General features: G+C 40.8%; 1 protein-coding gene across 4 annotated transcripts in view; it reads right to left on the bottom strand.

Annotated features, from left to right (window-relative positions):
* Nucleotides 1-20,304, bottom strand: part of MAGI2 (membrane associated guanylate kinase, WW and PDZ domain containing 2) — a 1,383,262-nt gene that overhangs the window by 165,665 nt on the left and 1,197,293 nt on the right. For 3 of the 4 annotated variants that reach the window (XM_046021617.1, XM_046021618.1, XM_046021621.1), the window contains 2 exons: nucleotides 15,317-15,358; nucleotides 7,834-7,925 (listed from right to left, as the gene is read on the bottom strand). In XM_046021617.1, coding sequence (XP_045877573.1) covers nucleotides 7,834-7,925; nucleotides 15,317-15,358 — 134 coding nt within the window. The remainder of the gene's footprint in view (nucleotides 1-7,833; nucleotides 7,926-15,316; nucleotides 15,359-20,304) is intronic. The other variant, XM_046021620.1, reaches the window with a different exon arrangement.

Here is a 20,304-nt window from a genome sequence, read left to right as displayed (position 1 = left end):
ATGTTCCAATCTCTTCTTCAAAAGACTGAACCCGCTAAGGAGCCCTTCAAAGATTTGCTAAGTGCTTTGTGCGAAAGCCAGTTAAAATGAATGTTTATGTTTCTCCACTGCCCCATGAAAAGCTGCATTTAGCTGGGTTAGTCCCCCAAAATGGTTCAACCTTTAGACTTCCTATGTGCTTTAGTGAGAGAGTTTATAGCTAGTTACAGAGAAGAAAATGGCTCTTGAGCTTCTTGGCCGGTTAATTATCAACTTGAAGCTCTAGTTCTGACTCTTGCTGAGAAGAGTGAACCAAAATATAGGTCGCATTTGAGAATGGCATGGATGCAATTTGGCCCTCTACAGAAATAGCAAAAACAAAATTTCACTAAGGAAAAAAACCCAAAAAGACAAAACACCACCCTCCGCCCCGGCCCCAAATTTCACTTTCGAAAATTCCCATTCCTCCCTTGCTGTAAGCAGGCAGCAAAGATAAGCAGATGCTCTCGAAGTTATCGTCTTTGTTACTAGGTGATACTAGTTCTAGCTCCACCTAAACTAGTTTCACTCAGTAAAAGAAAAATCCCAGTAAAACATCTGCTTTTCTGCTGCATTGCTGTGATAGGAGTACTAATTAATTTATCTATTCAGCAAATATTAATTGAACCCACGGGTACTTTTGGGTGTTAGGAATTCATCCGTGAACAAGAAATACAGATCCCTGCCCTTAGAAAACTCCTAGTCTAGTGGCCAGACAATAATGAGTGCAGTCAGTTCTGTTGTATGCTAGCAGGCATGCACCACGGAAAAAAGGGAGCAAGGCGGGGTGGCGGGTGGGGGTCAGTCACGTGACCCGCGGCGGTGCCAGAGCTGGTTAGAGGAGGCATCGCTGAGAAGCTGACATTTGAGCAAAGACACACTTCCCCTGACACGCTTTTTTAAAAGTGGAAACTTTACTCTTTGAAATTCTGTTCATTTCATCAAATCTCATGTGCTTATATCCAGTAAGTGGTATATTCAGCAGAGTACCCCAGTATAACTTCTTATACAGTGTTACACAATTCCTATATGTATAGACATTATTATGTAATGACATTAATAATCCATCCTCGGGGAGGCGAACCATAAGAGACTATGGACTCTGAAAAACAACCTGAGGGTTTTGAAGGGGCGGGGGTGGGAGCTTGGGGGGGGGACCAGGTGGTGGGTAATAGGGAGGGCATGTATTGCATGGAGCACTGGGTGTTGTGCAAAAACAATGAATACTGTTACGCTGAAAAAAATAAAGAATAGTAAATTGGGTCCAAAAAAAAAAAAATCCATCCTCTACCCTGTTTCGAACAAAAGTTGACATAACTATTAAATGGGATTGAACTGAGCCCCGAGTGGTGGCCTGTGGTGGCCTGTAGCAGGCACCCATTAGCCGTATGCAGCACCGAGCTGTGTGCCCACGAGCCGTGTGCAGCAGCTGCATTTGCTGAATTCATCAGGAGTCGCGCCTCTGCTGGGAAGAGGCTCACTGCGCATGCTCCCTTCCATCTCTCTCGAAGCTCTTCTGCATTAGGCTTTGGCCATTTTGCCCCTTCCTGCGTTATTATTATTTCACTGTAGCTACAGAGCTAATTCTATATATCTTCTCTTTTTAGGAAAAACAACAACAACACCCTTCCCCCCCCCCTTTTAATTCGAGTATGCCTTGTGTGCACCAGTCATTCTATGAGTTTAGTTCCTGCCTGCCACCGTCCCTACAGAGATGAGACGGCCCTTGGTTCCTTGTTGCAACTCCTACTGCCTTTTCAATGCATATACACTCTCCTGTTCGCTTAAACTATGGCGAACATGCCTCAGGACATCTGATCCTTTAAGCCAGGAGTTCTAATGCTTTAGGGCACAAGTAGACCACCTGGTGAGCTTATTAAAACACAGCGTTAGGAACTACCCCCAACCCAACCCCACCAAGAGTGTGATACTGCAGGTCTGGGGTGGAACCCAAGAGTCTACATGTTCGACAAGCTCCTTGGGAAGCTTTGGTCTGTGGCCCTAGCAGCCTCTGAGTAGCAAGTCCTGAGTATTTGCACTCGGTCCAATGGCCACGGGATCTGTGGTCCTCACTGGTCACCTTCCAAGTCCCCTGAAGGACTCTCCCGCTGGTGCCTGGCCTGAGCTCTCTGACCCACCACGCCTGTCACTTTGCAGGTCTGTTGGGGGACACTTTCCACCCCCCAATCCCTCCCATGTGCATGGTCTGGGCTCTCTGACCCATCAGGCTACATTTCCCTTCTGGTCTTGCTGACCCTGGGCTACACTGGCCACTGGGCCTTCCCGCCAACACTGGCCTCGCTCCACACGCACCTCCCTCTAGACTCACTGGATTCTTAAGCTTGTGCAGACCCACTCATCAGTTTGCTCATTGCTCTTGGAGAAGTTCTTTATCTTGTCCTTACTGCTTTGGCCTTGAAGGAAGAACTTTGTGGCAAAACAGCTAGAAAAAGCCTGCTTCCTGAACTCCTGGAACAACGGATCCATGTCCTTAGCTTTTCAACCGCCTTCTCAAAAAATGAAAGAATCACAACAACTCCACAACTCTGTCTCATAGGCTGGGAAGGCACGGAACAAAACAAGAGTATTTGATATGAAATAACAGCAATTCACATTTAAGTGGCTGGTACCCCAGTCAGCCAGGAGAAAAAGCTAACACAAAAAAAGGAAAACTAAAATCATATGTGCAGACCTTTTAATTCCTTTAATTCTTTCCAGCTCTACCTAATGCAAGTCCAACCCTGTTGGGTCTGAGCTACAATAATTATGGCCTGGGACAACTTAACAGGGTGGCAAGCCGATTTCAGGCTCTTGCCTTCTGAACCTTCTCTGCAAGTTTGCACAGACTCGCCGACCAAGAAATGTGTCTATCGTTACCTCCTCTTTCTATGAACAGTTTTTCTCCATTGCAGCATTTTCTAAATCTTTCTACCTTGATGCCTTCCCATCTGTTTTCAGCTCACAGCTGGAAATCCCATTTTTGTTCCTTTCTGGCAATTTTTCATTTCTTTCTATTTCTATTGTTATTTAACTGTGAAAAGTATTTCCTCTTGTAGGAAAAATGCCCATATGCTTTGTTGGAGCTGGAGTCCCGCTGTTCATTATTTGCCGGAAGCTATGTTGTCGTGTTTAAAGCACACCCTGAGATATCAGTACCATTTTGTATATATGGAGGCAGAAACCTGTTTGATGTAATTTATGAGACCTCCTGTGGTTGGGGACCAAGTTGCCTCATGAGACTCCCTTCGTAGCACATCAGCAATTAAATGAGGCCAGCACATTTTGTTTATATATTATCTCTGGGCTTACGACGGAGGAAAGCAGGAAGGAAAGGCTCATGGGAGGTCTTTACAGTAGACTCACTCTTCCTGACATGGTCTGAGGTGCAACGTTCTGGTCTTCAAGGCATTACTTTCTGCCTTTGCTTGCTTTAGGAAAATGTAGGCTTCTACTTAAATGGCTTAAGTGTCCAAATTGTAACTTGCAGACTGTGGTTGTCTTAAATCATTCAAATGAAAGAATAAACCAGAATAAGTCTAAATAAACACAATGGGGATAACCAACAATCCATGTAATCTGAAGAAGCTTATCAGAGATACTGGATGCCTGCCCTCTGTAGGGGAGAAAGGCCCCCTAAGTCAAAGTCAATGTTCAGAAGGGCTGGGAATCTGGGGGTCTGTGCCCTGCTAGGAGGCCAGGTGGTGACTATGGCTGCATTCACACACCTGAGCTTCATTTTGAGCAATGTGCTCCACTGGGGCCACAACGTTACTGCTTCGGTGACAAATTTCAGCCAGTCCCCTCCCTTCTTGAGCCAGCTGAGACCACGTCTTCCCTGTGGACAGTCACGCGGTCCCTCCTGCCCCTGAGGGAGGAGGGAGAGACTGGTGAGGACAGTATTTCCTGAATGTGGTTCTAGTTTACCCCCAAAGGGACTATGCAGGAGCGTTTGGGGGAGAGGGGTTCCAGCAAGGTAAGAATTTTCTATTTCAAAGACTGTTTTGAAGTAAGTGTCACGGGAAGAATTAGAACTTCACTTCTTTTATATTTTTGTCATAGTTTAATCTTATTTATTCTTATCATATAAGGGAAGGACCCTGATATTATGCTTTGGGGTTGTAAAAATCCATGATCTGGCCCTGGTTGAAGAGTCCTTTGGTGCAAAATATTCATCTTTGAGTCCAGTTCTCTGGGATGGGAATCTCAAAGAAATAGACTAAAGGAATAATGCAGGTATGAGGAGGTCTCGGGAACTGTGGCCATGCTCATTTTAAAAGGGAGCACCCCTTAGCTCTGGTCAGTTGCTATCAATGAGAACGATAAGCCAAATGTTGCTACATTTATTTTTCAAGAGAATATGGAAATCTGAATTTTAAACATGTGAAATTAATTGGTGTTCTACAATTTTAAAACACTGGGTTGAACAAAACATGTTATAGGGCTCCTAGGACATATTCCTGATTCTAGGAGAAGCCATTTAAATTCTACAGAGCCTGTAGCATCTAGAAGCCTCAGAAAATGTAAACTCCAGGTTATTACTTTTTTTTTTTTTCCTCCCCTCGAGAGGTTCAGGTGACAGTTTGGACTTGGTGAAGAGAATTCTCTTCAATTCCAGTTAGCAAATATCTAATAAGCCAGGCTCTGTGCTGGGCTTGGAAGATAGAAACACCGCCATAACACAGTTCTTGCCTTCAAGGAGGTCACAGTTTGGTAAGGGGGAAAAAGTATGTCAGTTAGTACATTCTGGAACAAATAGGAACCTCCTCCTTCTGGTGGAGACCGCTTAGGTTGGTAAGTTTGAAGCATTATGGCATCATATTGTATTCTAATGAATTTACCCTTAAATGCCCTACAAGAGTCTCAGTATCCCCCACAGGGTGATGAAAATCACCTTAAAGTGCCATCATTGCTTTCGTATAGTGTCTTTTAAACACATAGGTATACAATAAAGAATTGAGCCTGAGCCCAAAGAGAGGTCTGGCCTTTGCTGAGATGTAACCTCTAGACCCTTGGAACAGGAGTATCTATTCATTGTGAGCCCCTTGTACCACACCGGAGTGTTTGTCCTAAGGTGGAGACTCCTGGTGGGTACCTGAGTACCTGATAGTGTATCCTAAAGAAGATGACTCAGGGTGGAATGGCCACGCCCAGTCCCGAGGCGCAGGGCTCGCTGACCAGGTAAGAATGACAAGTCACATAATTAGAGGGTTGGGCCTTTGAACCTTGTGACATCAGCCTGACCCTCTGGGAAGGAGAGGGGCTGGAGACTCAGCTCAACTGCCTCAATGCCTCGGTCACTCATACTCACACAGTAAGACCCCAATAAAAACTCTGGACACCAACACTTGGGTGAGCATCCCTGGTTGGCATCGATGCTGGAAGGGATAACTTGTCTCAGGATGATGGAAGCCTTGCAGACTTTGTCCTATGGGTTTTCTTTTTCTTTTGGCTGGTCCCAATTTGTACACTTTAAGTGTAAAATTGTAATAGTAAGTGCTGCACTTTCCTGAGTTCTAGTAGCTGTCCTAGTGAATTATCCAATCTGAAGGAGGCCTTGGGACCCCCAAATTTGCAGCTAGTGTCTGAAGTGAGGGATATTCTTCCGGCAGTCTGGAGGACTGTGACCTTAACCTCCTGTTTGGCGGATGACAGCTAGTCATTTACGGGGGCACTGATGGAGAATAAGAAGGGGAAGATTAAGTCCCTGCCTAGGGGGAATTTAAATCCCACTGATCAAACAAAACTCAGAATCACGTGGCAGATAGAGGGGGGCCAGTGTGTGAAAGGGAGCGCAATACAACTGAGATTTGTTCCTTCTGCTCGTGACATGAGATCTTTAATTCAGTCTCTGGATACATTTCAGTCCAAAGTTATTTGTGCCCTATATTTTACATTAGCACTCTTCCCTCCCAAAGCGCTAGTTGGGAAATCCAGACAACCCTCCGTGGTAAGTGAACTTTCACTTACACCTCTGGTAGCTTGGGAATTAGTGATATTGTGGTTGACTGGATGTTGAATTTTAGGCCCCCAAATTAGGAAATAGACCTTTTTTCCTGGAGTTTCCTCATCCTTGGAGTCTAAGCTCAGCTTCTCAACATTTTTCCTAGTAAGGGATCTCATCAGTCATCTGGTCCAGCTCTGCTCGAAGGGCCAAAGAACCTCTCTGGGCTTCCTGTCAGGTTCTCATCCGTTCTGTTTGAATACTTCTCTCGGGAAGGAGCTCACTGTCTACCAAGGCAATCAACTTCACTTTTTTTCAGTCTTCATTTTTACAGATTCCTTTCATTTGTTAGATTAACTTTTTTCTCCTGAAGATTTCTGCTCATTTTTAGTTCTAGCTTTATTTTCTGGAACAGCTGACCAAAAAAAGAGATGATAAGGATAAACCTGCATTCAACATCTAATAGGATCCAGGCACGGTACCAAGGGGTTTGCATATGCTATCTAGAATTCTTAAAGCTCTCTCTGTGAGAGAGAACCACTGTGTTCTTCATCTTACAGGTGAGGAAACTGAAGCTTACAGCTTAAATCCCTTGCACGAGCTGGGATGGGGTTAAGGCACCTGAGCTGGAATGGGGTATCATTTATTCAGACTTTCCATGGACCTGACTTAGTCACATTGGGTACCTTTTTTTTTTTTAAATATTTTATTTATTTGACAGAGAGAAATCACAACTAGGCAGAGACGCAGACAGAGCGAGAGGAGGAAGCAGGCTCCCTGCGGAGCGGAGAGCCCGATGCAGGGCTCGATCCCAGGACCCTGGGACCATGACCTGAGCCGAAGGCAGAGGCTTTAACCCACTGAGCCACCCAGGCGCCCCACAATGGGTACCATTTAAGACGTATATTTTACAGTGAGTATTTTATGGTTGATATTTTGATACATGCTCATAAATCATGTATCAAAATGTATCAAATCAAATGTATCAAATGTATCAAATAAAACATGTATCAAATTATGTATCAGTTGCTGAGTTTTCTGTATACTATTTTATGCTTTGACTCTGGTGTATAATGAGGGGTGGGTGTGTGCATGCCCACACAGGTTTAATTTTTCCAGAGCCCTTCCCAAAGTCTCAATACTGTGCCAACTGAAGTTCGCTTTGTGAACATCTTCTCATGGTAATCCTTTCATTTGAATCTGGCTGAGATTTTGCAGCATTAAGCTTGATTTTACTTCTGTTTATCCCTGTGTTCTCTCTCCCTCATACTTCTGACGGCAAATGTACATAAATTTTGCTGGTCCAAGTCACCCCTTGGCTTGTATCTTCTTTTAAGATTTTATTTATTTATTTGACAGAGAGAGAGACAGCGAGAGAAGGAACACAAGCCGGGGGTGGGAAAGGGAGAAGCAGGCTTCCCGCCAAGCAGGGAGCCTGATGTGGGGCTCAGTCTTAGGACCCCAGGATCATGACCTGAGCTGAAGGCAGACACTTAATGACTGAGCCACCTAGGCACCCCTGGCTTGTATCTTCTGTCATGCCATGTTTTTACTTTGAGTCACTGTCCAGAGCGACTAGGGGTCCAGTACAATTAGCTCAACAAATAGTTGAACTATTCAAGAGGAATTCAATCCATTCTGAGAAAGAATTCAATCCTCTTAATGTATGGACGTTAATTTATGACAGTATGTTGGCATGGAAACACCGACATGTTTTGAGAACTTAAACAGCAAGAAAAGAGCACAAACCTCAAACTTTTTTTTTTTTTTTTGAGCCCTCAGAGACTTTCTTTTGGGTTGAGAGTGAATGATACCTCCCCTGATGATGCACGGTCTATAGCCCACAATGTGGAAATAAAGAGGTTTCGACTTACAGGCTGCCCAGGCTCATCTCCCCCGAGGATTCTGAAGCCAAATCCAGACTCCATCCTGCGAAGGTGAACATCCAGCTCCTTATAATCTGGACCTGGCATAAAGGAGAGCCTATTGAGTAATGAATCCTGTCTTTTCCCCGCTCCCTGAGAAACCGAACACACCAAGGATAAATTAATTTTGTGGATGTGATTAATGAGAGTGCTGTTAGAGTCGGTGGAGAGCAGAGAGGATAAAAAAAAAAAAATAACAACAAAAAAGTTCCAAAATTAGGTAGTCTCTGGATTAACAGTGATCAAACAAGGGCATTACTAGGGTATCACCATAGGCAGAAATAACATACACATTTCCTGACTAAAAAAAAAAAAAAACAAAACAAAACACCAACCCACAATGCCTCTGTAATTCCTTATTTTCCTGAAAGCATTCAGATTGCTCTCAAGAAGATTGGCTGTCACTTTGAGGATGTTTACTCTGACTAGAACAATTGTTTCAGAAGTATGAAAGAAGAGATGACATCCTGGAAATACCTGGTAGAGTACTGCCTAAGAATTTATAAATATCTCTTTATGTCTTGATGCATCCCATTTCGTGTACGTCGGGGAGGGCAGGAGGGAGATACAAATTTATGCCTAATGAATTTGTATTTTTTGGAATTGTAAAAATTAGAAAAAAATAGAATTGGAACTTTTCTGTATTGGGAGTTTGAGTGAAGTTTTTATTTTCAGACAAATTCCTTTAGGTTCTTCATAACTTAGGGGTAGAAATTTGCCTGGCATAAGTGAATGCTTACCTCCCTAAACCTTTTACAATGTGGAAGTCACTACTGAGTTTACTAGTGTGTTTAAAATAAACTGGAAGAAGGATGCTCTCCTGCAATTAGCTGAAAGAACAGAAATGTAGTTAAAAATAAGCTGGGAGACTCCTGGATGCCAGTTTTTTCAATCCTAGAATAAATACATGAAAAGTCTAAGACCTCTTTTGACTTTTGAAGGTGAATGTGATTTTTGCTTACCCATTACCCTTGGACCTTTGAATCCTTCTCACAGGGGTAAAGTCTCCATCCTGAGTTGTGCATACTTCCGTAGTCATTGTTGGGATGTCACTGAATGTTAGCAACTTTGGGAAATATTTATGAATGCCATCCTTTGCTTAAGAAGTATTTAGTGATCCTAAGCCTTCATGGTTTAGAGGAGGCATTAGAATTTATAGAAGCAATATTAAATTGCTCACATGGGTTGGTTTTGGAAATTGAGATGGGATTTCAGAGAATGATCCTCAATGGGACAGGAAGATGTGTCTGAGCCATTTGGATACATAGTAGTAGTCCTAGTTGGAAAGACTCAGTGAATGTTGGGCAGGCAAATCCTTCTCAGGCTCTACAGTAAGTGGGGCTGCTGAAGTGATCCGGTTAAGAAGGCACAATAACACTGGGTTTACCATGGAGCCCTCCAGTATGGGCCGTGCATTCCCAGTGATATACAGAAGACAACTCATTCATTTCTGAAATATAGTCATAAGCTGATTATGTGTTACTGTTCTCAAAAGACAAAATAAAACTAGTCAAGCACAAAAGTACACTTGCATATATGTATATAATGTGTAAGAATCCATAACCATTCATGGCCCTTCATGAGCACATGCACATATAACCAAAGACCTTTCCATTCAATGACTAGTAGAGAACTCAGAGAAGACTAACCAACTGGATTTCCACATTCCTTAGTCCTTCTTTATAAATTGTATTACCATTCATATTTGAAAGATGAGAACTTGGAAGAATTCAGTTGGGTGGTAAAAGGAAGATGAAAACTTTGCCCTGTACTCTGTGAGTCACAATTGGCTTTTGAACTCAGTTCATTCCTGGGGTCTATAACATCATGTACAAAATCACACATTGGGAGTGTGTGCTCCTTTGGGGCTCTGGAACTCCAGGAAGATACAACAGCCCTATAACTCATAGCAATCACAGGTACTCCTCCTGGGGGAGGCGGAAAGGCAAGGGGAGATGGGAAGATGACAGATAATGCCCAAGCATTTACAAATCTGTAGAAGTTGTTTATGATTCTACTGCTCACAGCAATCTCTTCTTAAGGTTACTTTAAGTAACCTTAAAGGACTCTAGGCCATATATAAAATACATAGAGACCATAAAAAATACAAAGAGAGAATATATTTCTGACACTTAAAATGACAGCACGAGCATATGTATAACCAGAACTTTCCATCTACTCCTATAAATATTCTCATTTTTGCATCACTGGTGAGTAAGGCAAGTGGGAAACTGTTCTTCCAATGGCTTCAGCATCAATCCATGTTACATGGGGGAACTCTAAAAGTTTACTTTGCAATCCATTTTATTTGCGAAATAAAACTTTGCCCTAAGAGAATGCTGAAATTATGAGAATCTCAGTAACAGAATTTTGAAATGTGCCAAAGGAAAAGGGGGTTTGTCTTGTGTCAGAGAATGCTGCAATTCCCAGAGAAATTGGAAAGCATTTCCTTAATGAATGACTCAGGACTCTCGTTTTTAATAGAAAGACTACAGATCTTGGTTGGTTAATTCTATTTAACTTTGAAGAAAAGATGGAAGTGGGGCATTTGTCCTCATCCCCCTATTCATTTTGTGCAGTTCAGTGACATTATGATCTCCTGGTAATGGTCTGGCCACTCTGATTTCAAATGTAGGGTGATGTGCGCCAACCATGCCATATTCACTCTCCATTCTTCCAGGCAGAGATGGCTAGCTACGTGGTACACGAACAAGTTGAGAGAGGCAAAGAGAGAGCTATTAGAGAAGGATGCCAGCAGCACACATGACTTTTAAAAATTTCCTTGTTAATTTTGAACATAGACTCAGAGGCTTTAGGATATGGAAACTTTAGAGACATAGTCAACTGGAAAAAAATTTAAATGATAGATTGTGCCTTAAGGCGATAGTATTTTTTTCTTTTTTTTTTTTTTTTTTTTTTAGGGAAAATAAGAACTTTCAGGAGAATGATTTTTCTTTGGTTTCTTCCCCTACCTTCCCCAAACTTTTGAGTCCGGTTTTAAAAAAATAACTAAAATTGGGATGCCTGGGTGTCTCAGTTGGTTAAGCATCTACATTCTGCTCAGGTCATGATCCCAGGGTCCTGGGATCAAGTCCTGCATCAGGCTCCCTGCTCAGCAGAGAGTCTGCTTCTCCGTCTGCCTGCTGCTCCCCCTGCCTGTGCTCTCTCTGTCTTTCTCTGTCGAATAAATAAAATTTTTTTTAAAAAATGACCAAAATTATATGAACAAAGCTGAGACGTATTACTCCCCGCTTTGTTAGCTCTCATAAGATTATGATGTTTCTGATACTTTCCTTTAGCTGCTCTTCTGGCTTGATGACACATTTGTTTTTATTTTTATTTTTTCTTAAAGATTTATTTAAGAGGGAGAGAGAGAGAGAGAGAGCACAAGCTGGGGGTCGGGGGAGGGGCAGATTCCCCACTGAGCAGGGAGTCTGACCCGTGGCTCAATCCCAAGACCCTGAGATCATGACCTAGACCGAAGTCAGACACTTAACCCACTGAGCCACCCAGAAGCCCTGACTGATGACACGTGGAAAATTACCAGATCATACTTTGTCTCTTCCTCTGTTAATGCACAAACACAGAGCAAAGAAATCTAAGGGCCAGTTCTTCACCGCACTGTGACAGAATTTAACAATCACCACCTCTCTCTCCTGTTGGCTCGCTAACCATGCACCTGGAAGGTTGTTTGATGAAGGAGTCTGGTGAACACTAGTGGAACCTGAATCACTTTGGACGTCACTCAACCGTGCCCCCACCAACATCCTTTTTTGTTGTTGTCGTTTTTTGCTTTCTTGTTTATTCTCTTTCCACGCTCTTTGTTTACCTTCTTTTCCCTCAACATTTTTCGCGGAATTGTCAGGGATATTCTCAGGCGATGCTTGGACTAAGGAGAGGCAGAACACTCCGGATTTGTGTTTCAATGGCCATTCCTGACCACTGTTGCTTCTGCCTTAGAAGTTGGGCCCCAGGATCCTCAGGCATTATGAATTAAATCATCTTAAGACATCTGTCCCAGATGAGACTGTCCATGAGCACTGTGGCAAATTACCAGAATGGAATTTGTAAGTTCTCATTTATGCTGGGCTCCCACTAACACTGAAAAAACCAGCAGTGCTGAAAGGAGCAAATGGTGGCCACATCCAGGTATAAGGACAACCTCCCTCATAGAGAGAAAAGCAGAATTTCAAAAGGTGCTTCTTGTTTTGTACTAAGACTCCAGAAGCTTCATATGCTGTATGCATCCTTGGTCTAGATTTGGAAAGACATGACTTTGTGCACAGTTTTAGGGAAAAGGGTGAGTAACTGAACACAACTGATTAATTTTATGAATGGATTCAAGCTTCAGAAATGCAAAGAATAGCATTTATGGATTAATTTGGCACAAGGGATGCTGCAAACATGTCAATTAAATTTTGGTACTTGAATCCCTTTTCATGTTTTAATTAAAATGTAAGTACCATGGGCTTATTATCAGTTTGGCACAGAGAATGAACTCATTCAATTTTTCCTGCTGGAAAGAGCATTAGTTATTTGGCTTTTCCTCGTAAAGAGATCTAGGAAAGAGATTGAGGAAAGAATCAGGAATCAAAGGTGGCTATTAAATATGCCTCTGGTTTCTGAACTTTCAGTACACTCCAGATACAGAATGAGTTAAAGTAGGAATTAAACGGTTTCTATTCCTTGAATCTAGTATTACCAGACAGGTAACTAATATATTTTTGCTTTAAAAGAACCCCTTCTCTTTACTTTTTCCCTTTATACATTTGTTAATACGAATGTGGCCAGACACATTTTAGCTATATAGAAGCCAAATCCCCCTCTCTGTGGTTTTCTCCCTCAGCCTTCAAATAAACTCGAATTTCCCCACACAAATTATCCCCTTGTACTCCCCATTTCTGTCTTGGATGAGTAGGGCCTTCGTTTTCCCATCCTCAGTCTCTCATCTGTGACTTAACTCCTGCCAGTCTGGCTTCTGCTGTGTCAGCATTTCTGAAAGTGACCCCCTTTAAGGTCACTGATTACATCCTAATGACCACATCAAATGGTCATTTTCCCTTTCCGCATTCTGATTGATTTCTGTGCCTCATTTGACATTGTTGACACACCCTTTATGACCCCTGATATCTTCTGTTTCTAAACAAGGGAAGTTCTCCTCAAAGTGATTTCTGCTCTTGGTTTCTGTGATACTCTATATCCTGGCTCTTTTGGCTTTGGGTGAAGGTGTCCATTCAAAAGTCCTGGCTACAGATGCATTGTTTCTCACTAGCATTCTTCCTTGATGATGGCATAATTATCTTTATCATCTACAGTATTCCATTATGCACAGCCTGTAGAAGTTGCTAAATAAATGTTTCTTGACTTTAATTGCTTTAAGATACTCCCCAATCTAGTATACCTGATAAACCACAGCATTATTCTATGGTGGACTTATCACTTCTCTTCATAATTACATGGTTTAGGACTTCCTACTAACAAGTTTGCCTCTGTACCTAAGCATCATGGGCAGCTAAAGTTAACAGATACCTTGTAATTATGATAAATATATCTGAGTAAAAAATCATGACACATAATTTGATAAAGGACATTTTATAAATGTGAGAAGAAGCATGGGAGATCTACTTATTTTGGATGTAGTGATGATTTTCCAGGATATTTTGATACCTGTGTGGACATTTAGTATATGTGCTGCCGAAGCGAGCACCCTGTGTGGACATTTAATCAAACATTTAGACTGGTTCTTTTCCTGAAAATCTGGACTACATAGTGGTATAATATATACAATCCATTATCATAACTTTTCTCTTTTAAATAATGTGTATTTTTTGAAATGCAAAAGTATTATGCAGATATATCAAGGTAATCTGTGCTCTTAGGTGGGTTTTCTCTTGCTTCTTTTGTTTTTAAATAAAATATATTCAGAAGCTGAGATTTTCAAGAAATGGGCTTGCTGTGGCCAATAAATAGAGATTTAGAATCTCAAATTAAATCCTACTTTCATTATGCAACTGTAGTTACTAGGTCTCATTTTCCTTCTGGGCATAAGATATTCTTTTAAAATTATAAGGATTTTACACTCAATGTATAAGAATAGTCATAGCTTAAAAATTTTCAGACCAAGCTAAACAAATACTTTATACGTTACTGGAGGACAAAATGCTAAGCAATATCTTCCATATTTTCTACATATCCAAAAAAATGACATGGAAACTTACAGAATGAAATGATCTCAAGCACATATATTCTCCAAGGGGTGTTAGAACATGCTGAGATGGATAATGAGCTGTCATCATGGAAACACTCTAGAGATGTGTGCTGTGAGCCCACAGACCTGAAATAGTACTATTATTATGAAACATGCTTTTCTGCAATTGTTTCAGTGTTCTGGCTTTCAGTCCAGTGTTCTAAGCAGCTGTTCAAAGCACTTTCTAAAAGTAAAAAAAAAAATCTGAATCTTCCTTTTCTTCCTTCATTTTTCGTAATAACATTAAATATTTTAGCCTAAACCAAAATTGGTATTTTCAGAACTGTTAGGTAAAAAAAAAATGTTTTTACTTTTAAATAAATTAACTGATTCTTACTGAAAGCTTTTGAACTATGATACTCTATTCTAACTTAAAATACCACTGAAATGTTGCATTTTGTAAGAGGCGTGGTTTAAAACAATTAATCTGACATAGGTATTTAGTTAATATAAAAGTCATTTCATCCCACATCAGCAAAACTTCTAGTAAGTTCTTTGGAAACATCTAAATTGCAAATCTCTTGAGGTACTCTAACTTATTTCTATTTATCTAGTCCAGCAGAGTCCAGTATAAATAAAATGTAAGCTACATAAGTAATTAAAAATTTTCCAGCAGCCCATTTTAAAAAGCAAAAAGAAATAGGTCCAATCAACTTGAATAATGGATTTTAAGCTGGTATATCCAAAATGTTATTTAAGCATTCATCAATATAAAAAAACTAGTGAGCTATTATACGTTTCTATTTCTTTTTTGTATGATGTCTGGGAAATCCAGTAGGGACTTTACATACATCTTAAGCCAACCTAAGTTCAGAGTAGCCATCATTTCCACGGCCAACTAGCTTACATGTGGCCAGAAGCTACTATATCCGGCATCATGGACCTAGTCAGTGTGGTGGCTATCATTGGCATCTGGTTTTTTAGCCTAGTCTTTTACTAAAGAAAGTTCATGAAAGTAATTAATGAGAATGACTTTTTCCCCTTCTCTTTTGGTTGTTTCCTTGGCAGCCAAGTAGACCCAACTTGATGAGACTTGCTTTCTATCTTAAATACGTGTGTATGTGGGTGAATCAAATTAGCACAGTGATTATATGCTAATAAGCTGATACTACTCCGAAGAATGATTTGTTACACAGAATGGAAGACGTTTCATTCACAGGACTGTGGGTTCTGAAGAATACTTGCCAGAGGAATCCATTCGAAAACTGGTCCTTGGTGGCACTTGTTCTGGATGGGAAAATGGGGAATTAAAATTGAAATTCATTTACGGCATTTTAAAATTCATCTTTAACTTTTTTGTTGTTGCTCTTATAACTCACCCCCAACCTTTGGTGCTCCAATTTAATGATTTTGTTTCTCTAAAATTCCATGGATGTCAGTGGACACACAACACCCTGTTTTATGTATATTTACAGATCTGTAAATGTATTTCTTTTATATGCACGCAAAATAGAAAGATCTGAATCCTTTTAGATCAGAATGAGAAAAAAAAGCTTTGGTTCTCATTATAAAAATGCTTATTGAGAAGTAAAGTCAATCCAGAACCTAAGCTATGCGCAAAATAAATAGAGGTCTTTAAAATCAGCTTAAGAGATCATGTCATTGAGTACTGAGATGAAAAGTGGAAAATTCAATCAATGAGTGTGTTGACTTGTGTCCATCAGTCCACACACTTTGCTACTTCCAATTACTTGGAGAGTTGAAGTGATTTAGAAGTATTTGAGTTATACTGGTTTACTGTTAGCAATACAGATCCTTCATGAGGATTTTGATGTGATCTCTGCTACATATAACATAAAAATTGGTGGACATGAACAAAAAATCCTGTGTACAGACTGTGATAGATATATGAGGCACTATAAAAGTATGTATTTTATTACATTAATAAAAATTACAATAAGACCAAATTCTGATTGCTTTCTTATTGAACTTTGTTTCACATAAAGAGTTCTCCACTCTTCAAAAAGAAAAATGAAACAAAAGCTTTTTGAGGGTGATGATGAGGCAGAGCGTCTCCGGCCTTCTGGGTTTGACAGGTGTTTCTGACCATACCCTGCATAGCACCCTGCACCCTCTCTCGTTGAGGGCAGAATGATCATCCCTGCAGGTAATCTGTGTTTTTGCAGTAAAGGGAAATTAGTTCTCCAGAATTGTTATTTCTTAAAAACCCCCCATGTATAGTGTGACTGCGTAGGATTATAAATGGAGAAATACCCTTTCATCAGAAAGATAGAGATGTATTAGATAGAAGGCTCCTACCTTCTAACGACTTCCATTAGCTGTAAAAACTGACATTTTATATTATCACAGTCTCACTAGGACCTGCTTGCCATCCAGCAATTACATTCGGTTTACTGCAGCCCTCATGGTCTCATATTTATTCATGAACGTACTTTGGGTTGCATTGTTGACTTGTGCTACCAACAAAATGCTCTGACGTACTAAAGAACTTATAGTCAAGGACTGATTTTAAAGTTTACTTCCCACATCCTCCCCTGTTCCCCCCAAGCCCCCCCTCCCCCGCCACCGTCCTCTGATTCCAGGAGCATGAAGTTGTAAACTATTGAATGAAATTAAGGTATAAGGCATAAGATTGGATCTCATTTCTAAAATACATGGGGAAAATGTGTCCCCAACCTATTTATTTCACTAGTTTTATTTCTTAGTTCATGTCACGGTAACTTTCTTTATTAAAAGGGACCTGTTAGAAATATAAATATTAGCATAATTGTTTACAAAGCTCCCCAAAAGTACTATTTTTGAGATTAGATTTCCCAATTAAAACGCACATACTAAAAACGGCAAACACAGCTTCACTGGAATGACCGATCCCTTGATCAATATATTTTAACTGCAAAGTGACGCATAATGTGCTATACTAGAACTCCAGCTGAAAGGCATTTATTTCCCCGCAGATTAAAGCATATCATAGATTACATGAAGGCCAGCAATAATGGTTTTCCCATGGGAAAAAAGCACTGGAAATTAACCTTCATAGTATCATGGAGGGCATTTTAAAAGATAATGTTATTAAAGCTTTCCCTAATCTTTCACGACTCTAATGCTAAAGTCATTGACAAAAGTGTGTTAACATTAAGTATCATCTCCTTTTAATATTTCACTAAAATAAGAGAGTGTACCAGAGAATGTTTGTTAAGAACATTAAAGGCCCTGAGGCCAGGGCTTGGTCGATCAGCACTCAGATGTGCAGAGGTTCTCTGGGAAAGCAAGGTGGCCTTTCACGATCGCTGACCGGCCGCCTAAGGCTATGGCATCCATGATGCCTCAGAACCTTTCTGAAACCCACTGACATTTCCAGCTGGACTGTATCAGATGTTTGATCACATTGGCAAGGAAGACGGGAGCCTGAAAGATTGAAGTCGAAACACTTGCAAAAGGCTTCTGAGGTCTGGAAGTTGTGTATCCACCCTGTGTGATGCGGATCCCGCCGTCAGTTTCCATTTAGAGTCTCAAGTCCTGCGCCAGGCGGATCATATTTTTACACTACCCCCATCTTTCCAAGTGGCTCTCGTGTTAGCAGGAGAGACAGCACCAACGACAGACCTTGCTCACCGATGACACGGAAAAGCCACAGAAAAACCATTACTTTAGAACTACAACCACACATAGGTGATTAGCCATCAGTTATTAAACGTGCATTATCATACTGAACAACGAACGAATTTCCCAATGAGCAAAGAGCAACAAAACCTTCGGATAAAAGCCATAGATGTGAGAAACACAACTGTCTGCTTTTGATTGGTTACAAGGTGTAATTTCCTTTCAAGTATATGACTAAAAACCACTTTGCTCCTCCATTATGCTCCAGCTGGCTGGTGGTTACCACTGATTGCTACCTTTGTGGCGATACTCAATGCTTAATATGGATTACCTCTTCCTCATTTCTGGAAAGAAAAAAATGATCCTGTGAGCTTTCTGAAGAAATTCTAGAGGAACCTGTGTTCTAGAGAGGTTCTACCATAAGGCACATTACACCATACGGATCCCTGACACTTTTACGATCCTACATTTGAGTGATGTCTTACTGCAAGGGAGCACAGACATGTTGTACCTCATAAATTGTTTATTTATAATCAGCAAGGTTCAATGTGAAGAGAAAAAAGCGTGGACAGCTTCAGTCATAATTCAACTTGGGTTCACACCAAGGGACGGAATCACGAGGGAAGAGTTTCAGAGAATACGGATTTTTCTTCTCTTGTCTCCTCCTGTTTTTATCTGCTTGTTGCTCAGGCTTCTGACGCTGCAGGGGGAAATATGCTCGAGAAATAGCCCCATGAACCGAGGGTGAGGAGACAAATCTTTACGGTAAGTCTGGTTTAAAGCAAAGTGAAGCAACAGGACAGAGCCCTCATTGCTAGATCACCAAGTTCTTTAGCATGATCAGAACTTTATTTTGGAAGATTCCAAAGTGATTCCATTGTCTTTGGGAAGTACTTTTATTGCCTTGCTTGGTGTCAGAGGAGGAGTCATGGCAGCCATTGTTCTGAAGTTCTGTAAGTAGAATCCTTCCTAGGGTCAGAAGTCTGACAAAATCACCTCCCTTTGGGGCCTGTGATTATTGCGATGTTGAACTGGATTTACCATCTGAGAGAAGAACGAGAACTCCATGGCATAATCCTGAGACGAGTGAAGCCTTGCTCCCTATTTTTGGTACTTAGTTTGCCACGCTCTGGATTTCTGCATGTACATAATTTTCGGAGTATGGAGGGAGTTTGCTGGGAATCTGGCTACAGAGGCAAGTCACCACATATGCCTACACCTCAAATTAGGAATAAGGCATGTATGGGCAAAAAATCAGTCAACCAAATAAATTAACTTGAAGGAAATTGTTTATCAGAGTAGGTGTGAAACTTCTTATTCATGTTCTGTACACTTAGATATATGCTTTTCTGGGACAGGAATGATGTTATTTCTTCAGTAGATTAGATAATAAAGGTAAGCCATATAATTCATCATTCAACTGAGGACGAACTAGAGAGGAAAAGGGAACCTATTAATAATTATGCCAGGATGACAAAGAGAAGGACTGTCCCAGGCAGCCTCGTATGGGTAGTCCCCCTATTTCATCTCATGGGGATGTAGTTGTTATGAAACTATTTCTTCCCAGATCAGAAATATGGGACACCATCACGTGTCAGGAAAAATGGCAGGAGAAGATGGGAGGGGGAGAAGCAGTGAGGGCCTTTAGATGTAGTTTCTTTTTCAAGGTTAGAAATGGTAAACAGTAGTTTCTTTTTCAAGATTAGCACACAAAATGAGAAAATGTAAGCCCTTCCTCTTGTGATTGCGAAGAGATTTAGTCCTCCTTTCATGGGAGTCCTGAGAAAAGGACAGAGAAGGGAGAAGTAAAAAATACCATGGCTTATCTGTGCAAAGGTGTGTATTTTCCTTGCTTTCAACTTAAAAAAATGCAAGTAATGCGGACAGCAAGAAGTTAATTATCAGCAGAGGCTATTATTACACAAGGAGAACAGTGATCTTTATCACAGTCTTAAACAGAAATGGGGATGGGGAGATTTTTGCCTTTTTCTGGGAACTGCTGGTAATACCAGAGGGTCAATGCTTACATAACGAACAAGAAAACCCCCCAAAAGGCTATTGGTCAAAACTTCTTTTGGGATTTTTGGGGGGCATGTTTCTTTCATATATATAAGCTTTAAGCTCATGTGGAAGGAAGTTAGAAAAAAAAAGGGGAGTGGGGAAGGGATAGAGTGGCTGGGTTATGGACACTGGGAAAGGTATGTGCTGTGGTGAGTGCTGTGAAATGAGTAAGCCTGACGATTCACAGACCTGTACCCCTGGGGCAAAAAATACATTATATGTTAATAAAAAAATAAAAAAGAGAAAAAACAAATTTCTTTCTGCACAGCATTTTCCAGTAAGGACCAATGAGATTTTTTATAATTAGAAGATATTGAACACATGACGTTCTCCTGATTAAACACCAGTTTTGCCAATGGAATGAGAAACTATCGGTCTAACTGTCCAATTACACGGAGACTGTTGTCTATAATTATGGCCCAATTTTGCACGTTGAAATGCTGATAGGCTCTGCTGGGTTGTGTCATACAGTCTCATTCAGGAATTTTCTTCCTCAGTTTTTGATTTTGGTGGAAGTTTTGTACAAGTGGGATTTATTTCTCATGATTTTT

The sequence above is a fragment of the Meles meles genome, chromosome 10, assembly GCF_922984935.1.
Source record: "Meles meles chromosome 10, mMelMel3.1 paternal haplotype, whole genome shotgun sequence".
Classification (NCBI taxonomy): Eukaryota; Metazoa; Chordata; class Mammalia; order Carnivora; family Mustelidae; genus Meles; species Meles meles.
This window is presented reverse-complemented; position numbering and strand designations above follow the sequence as displayed.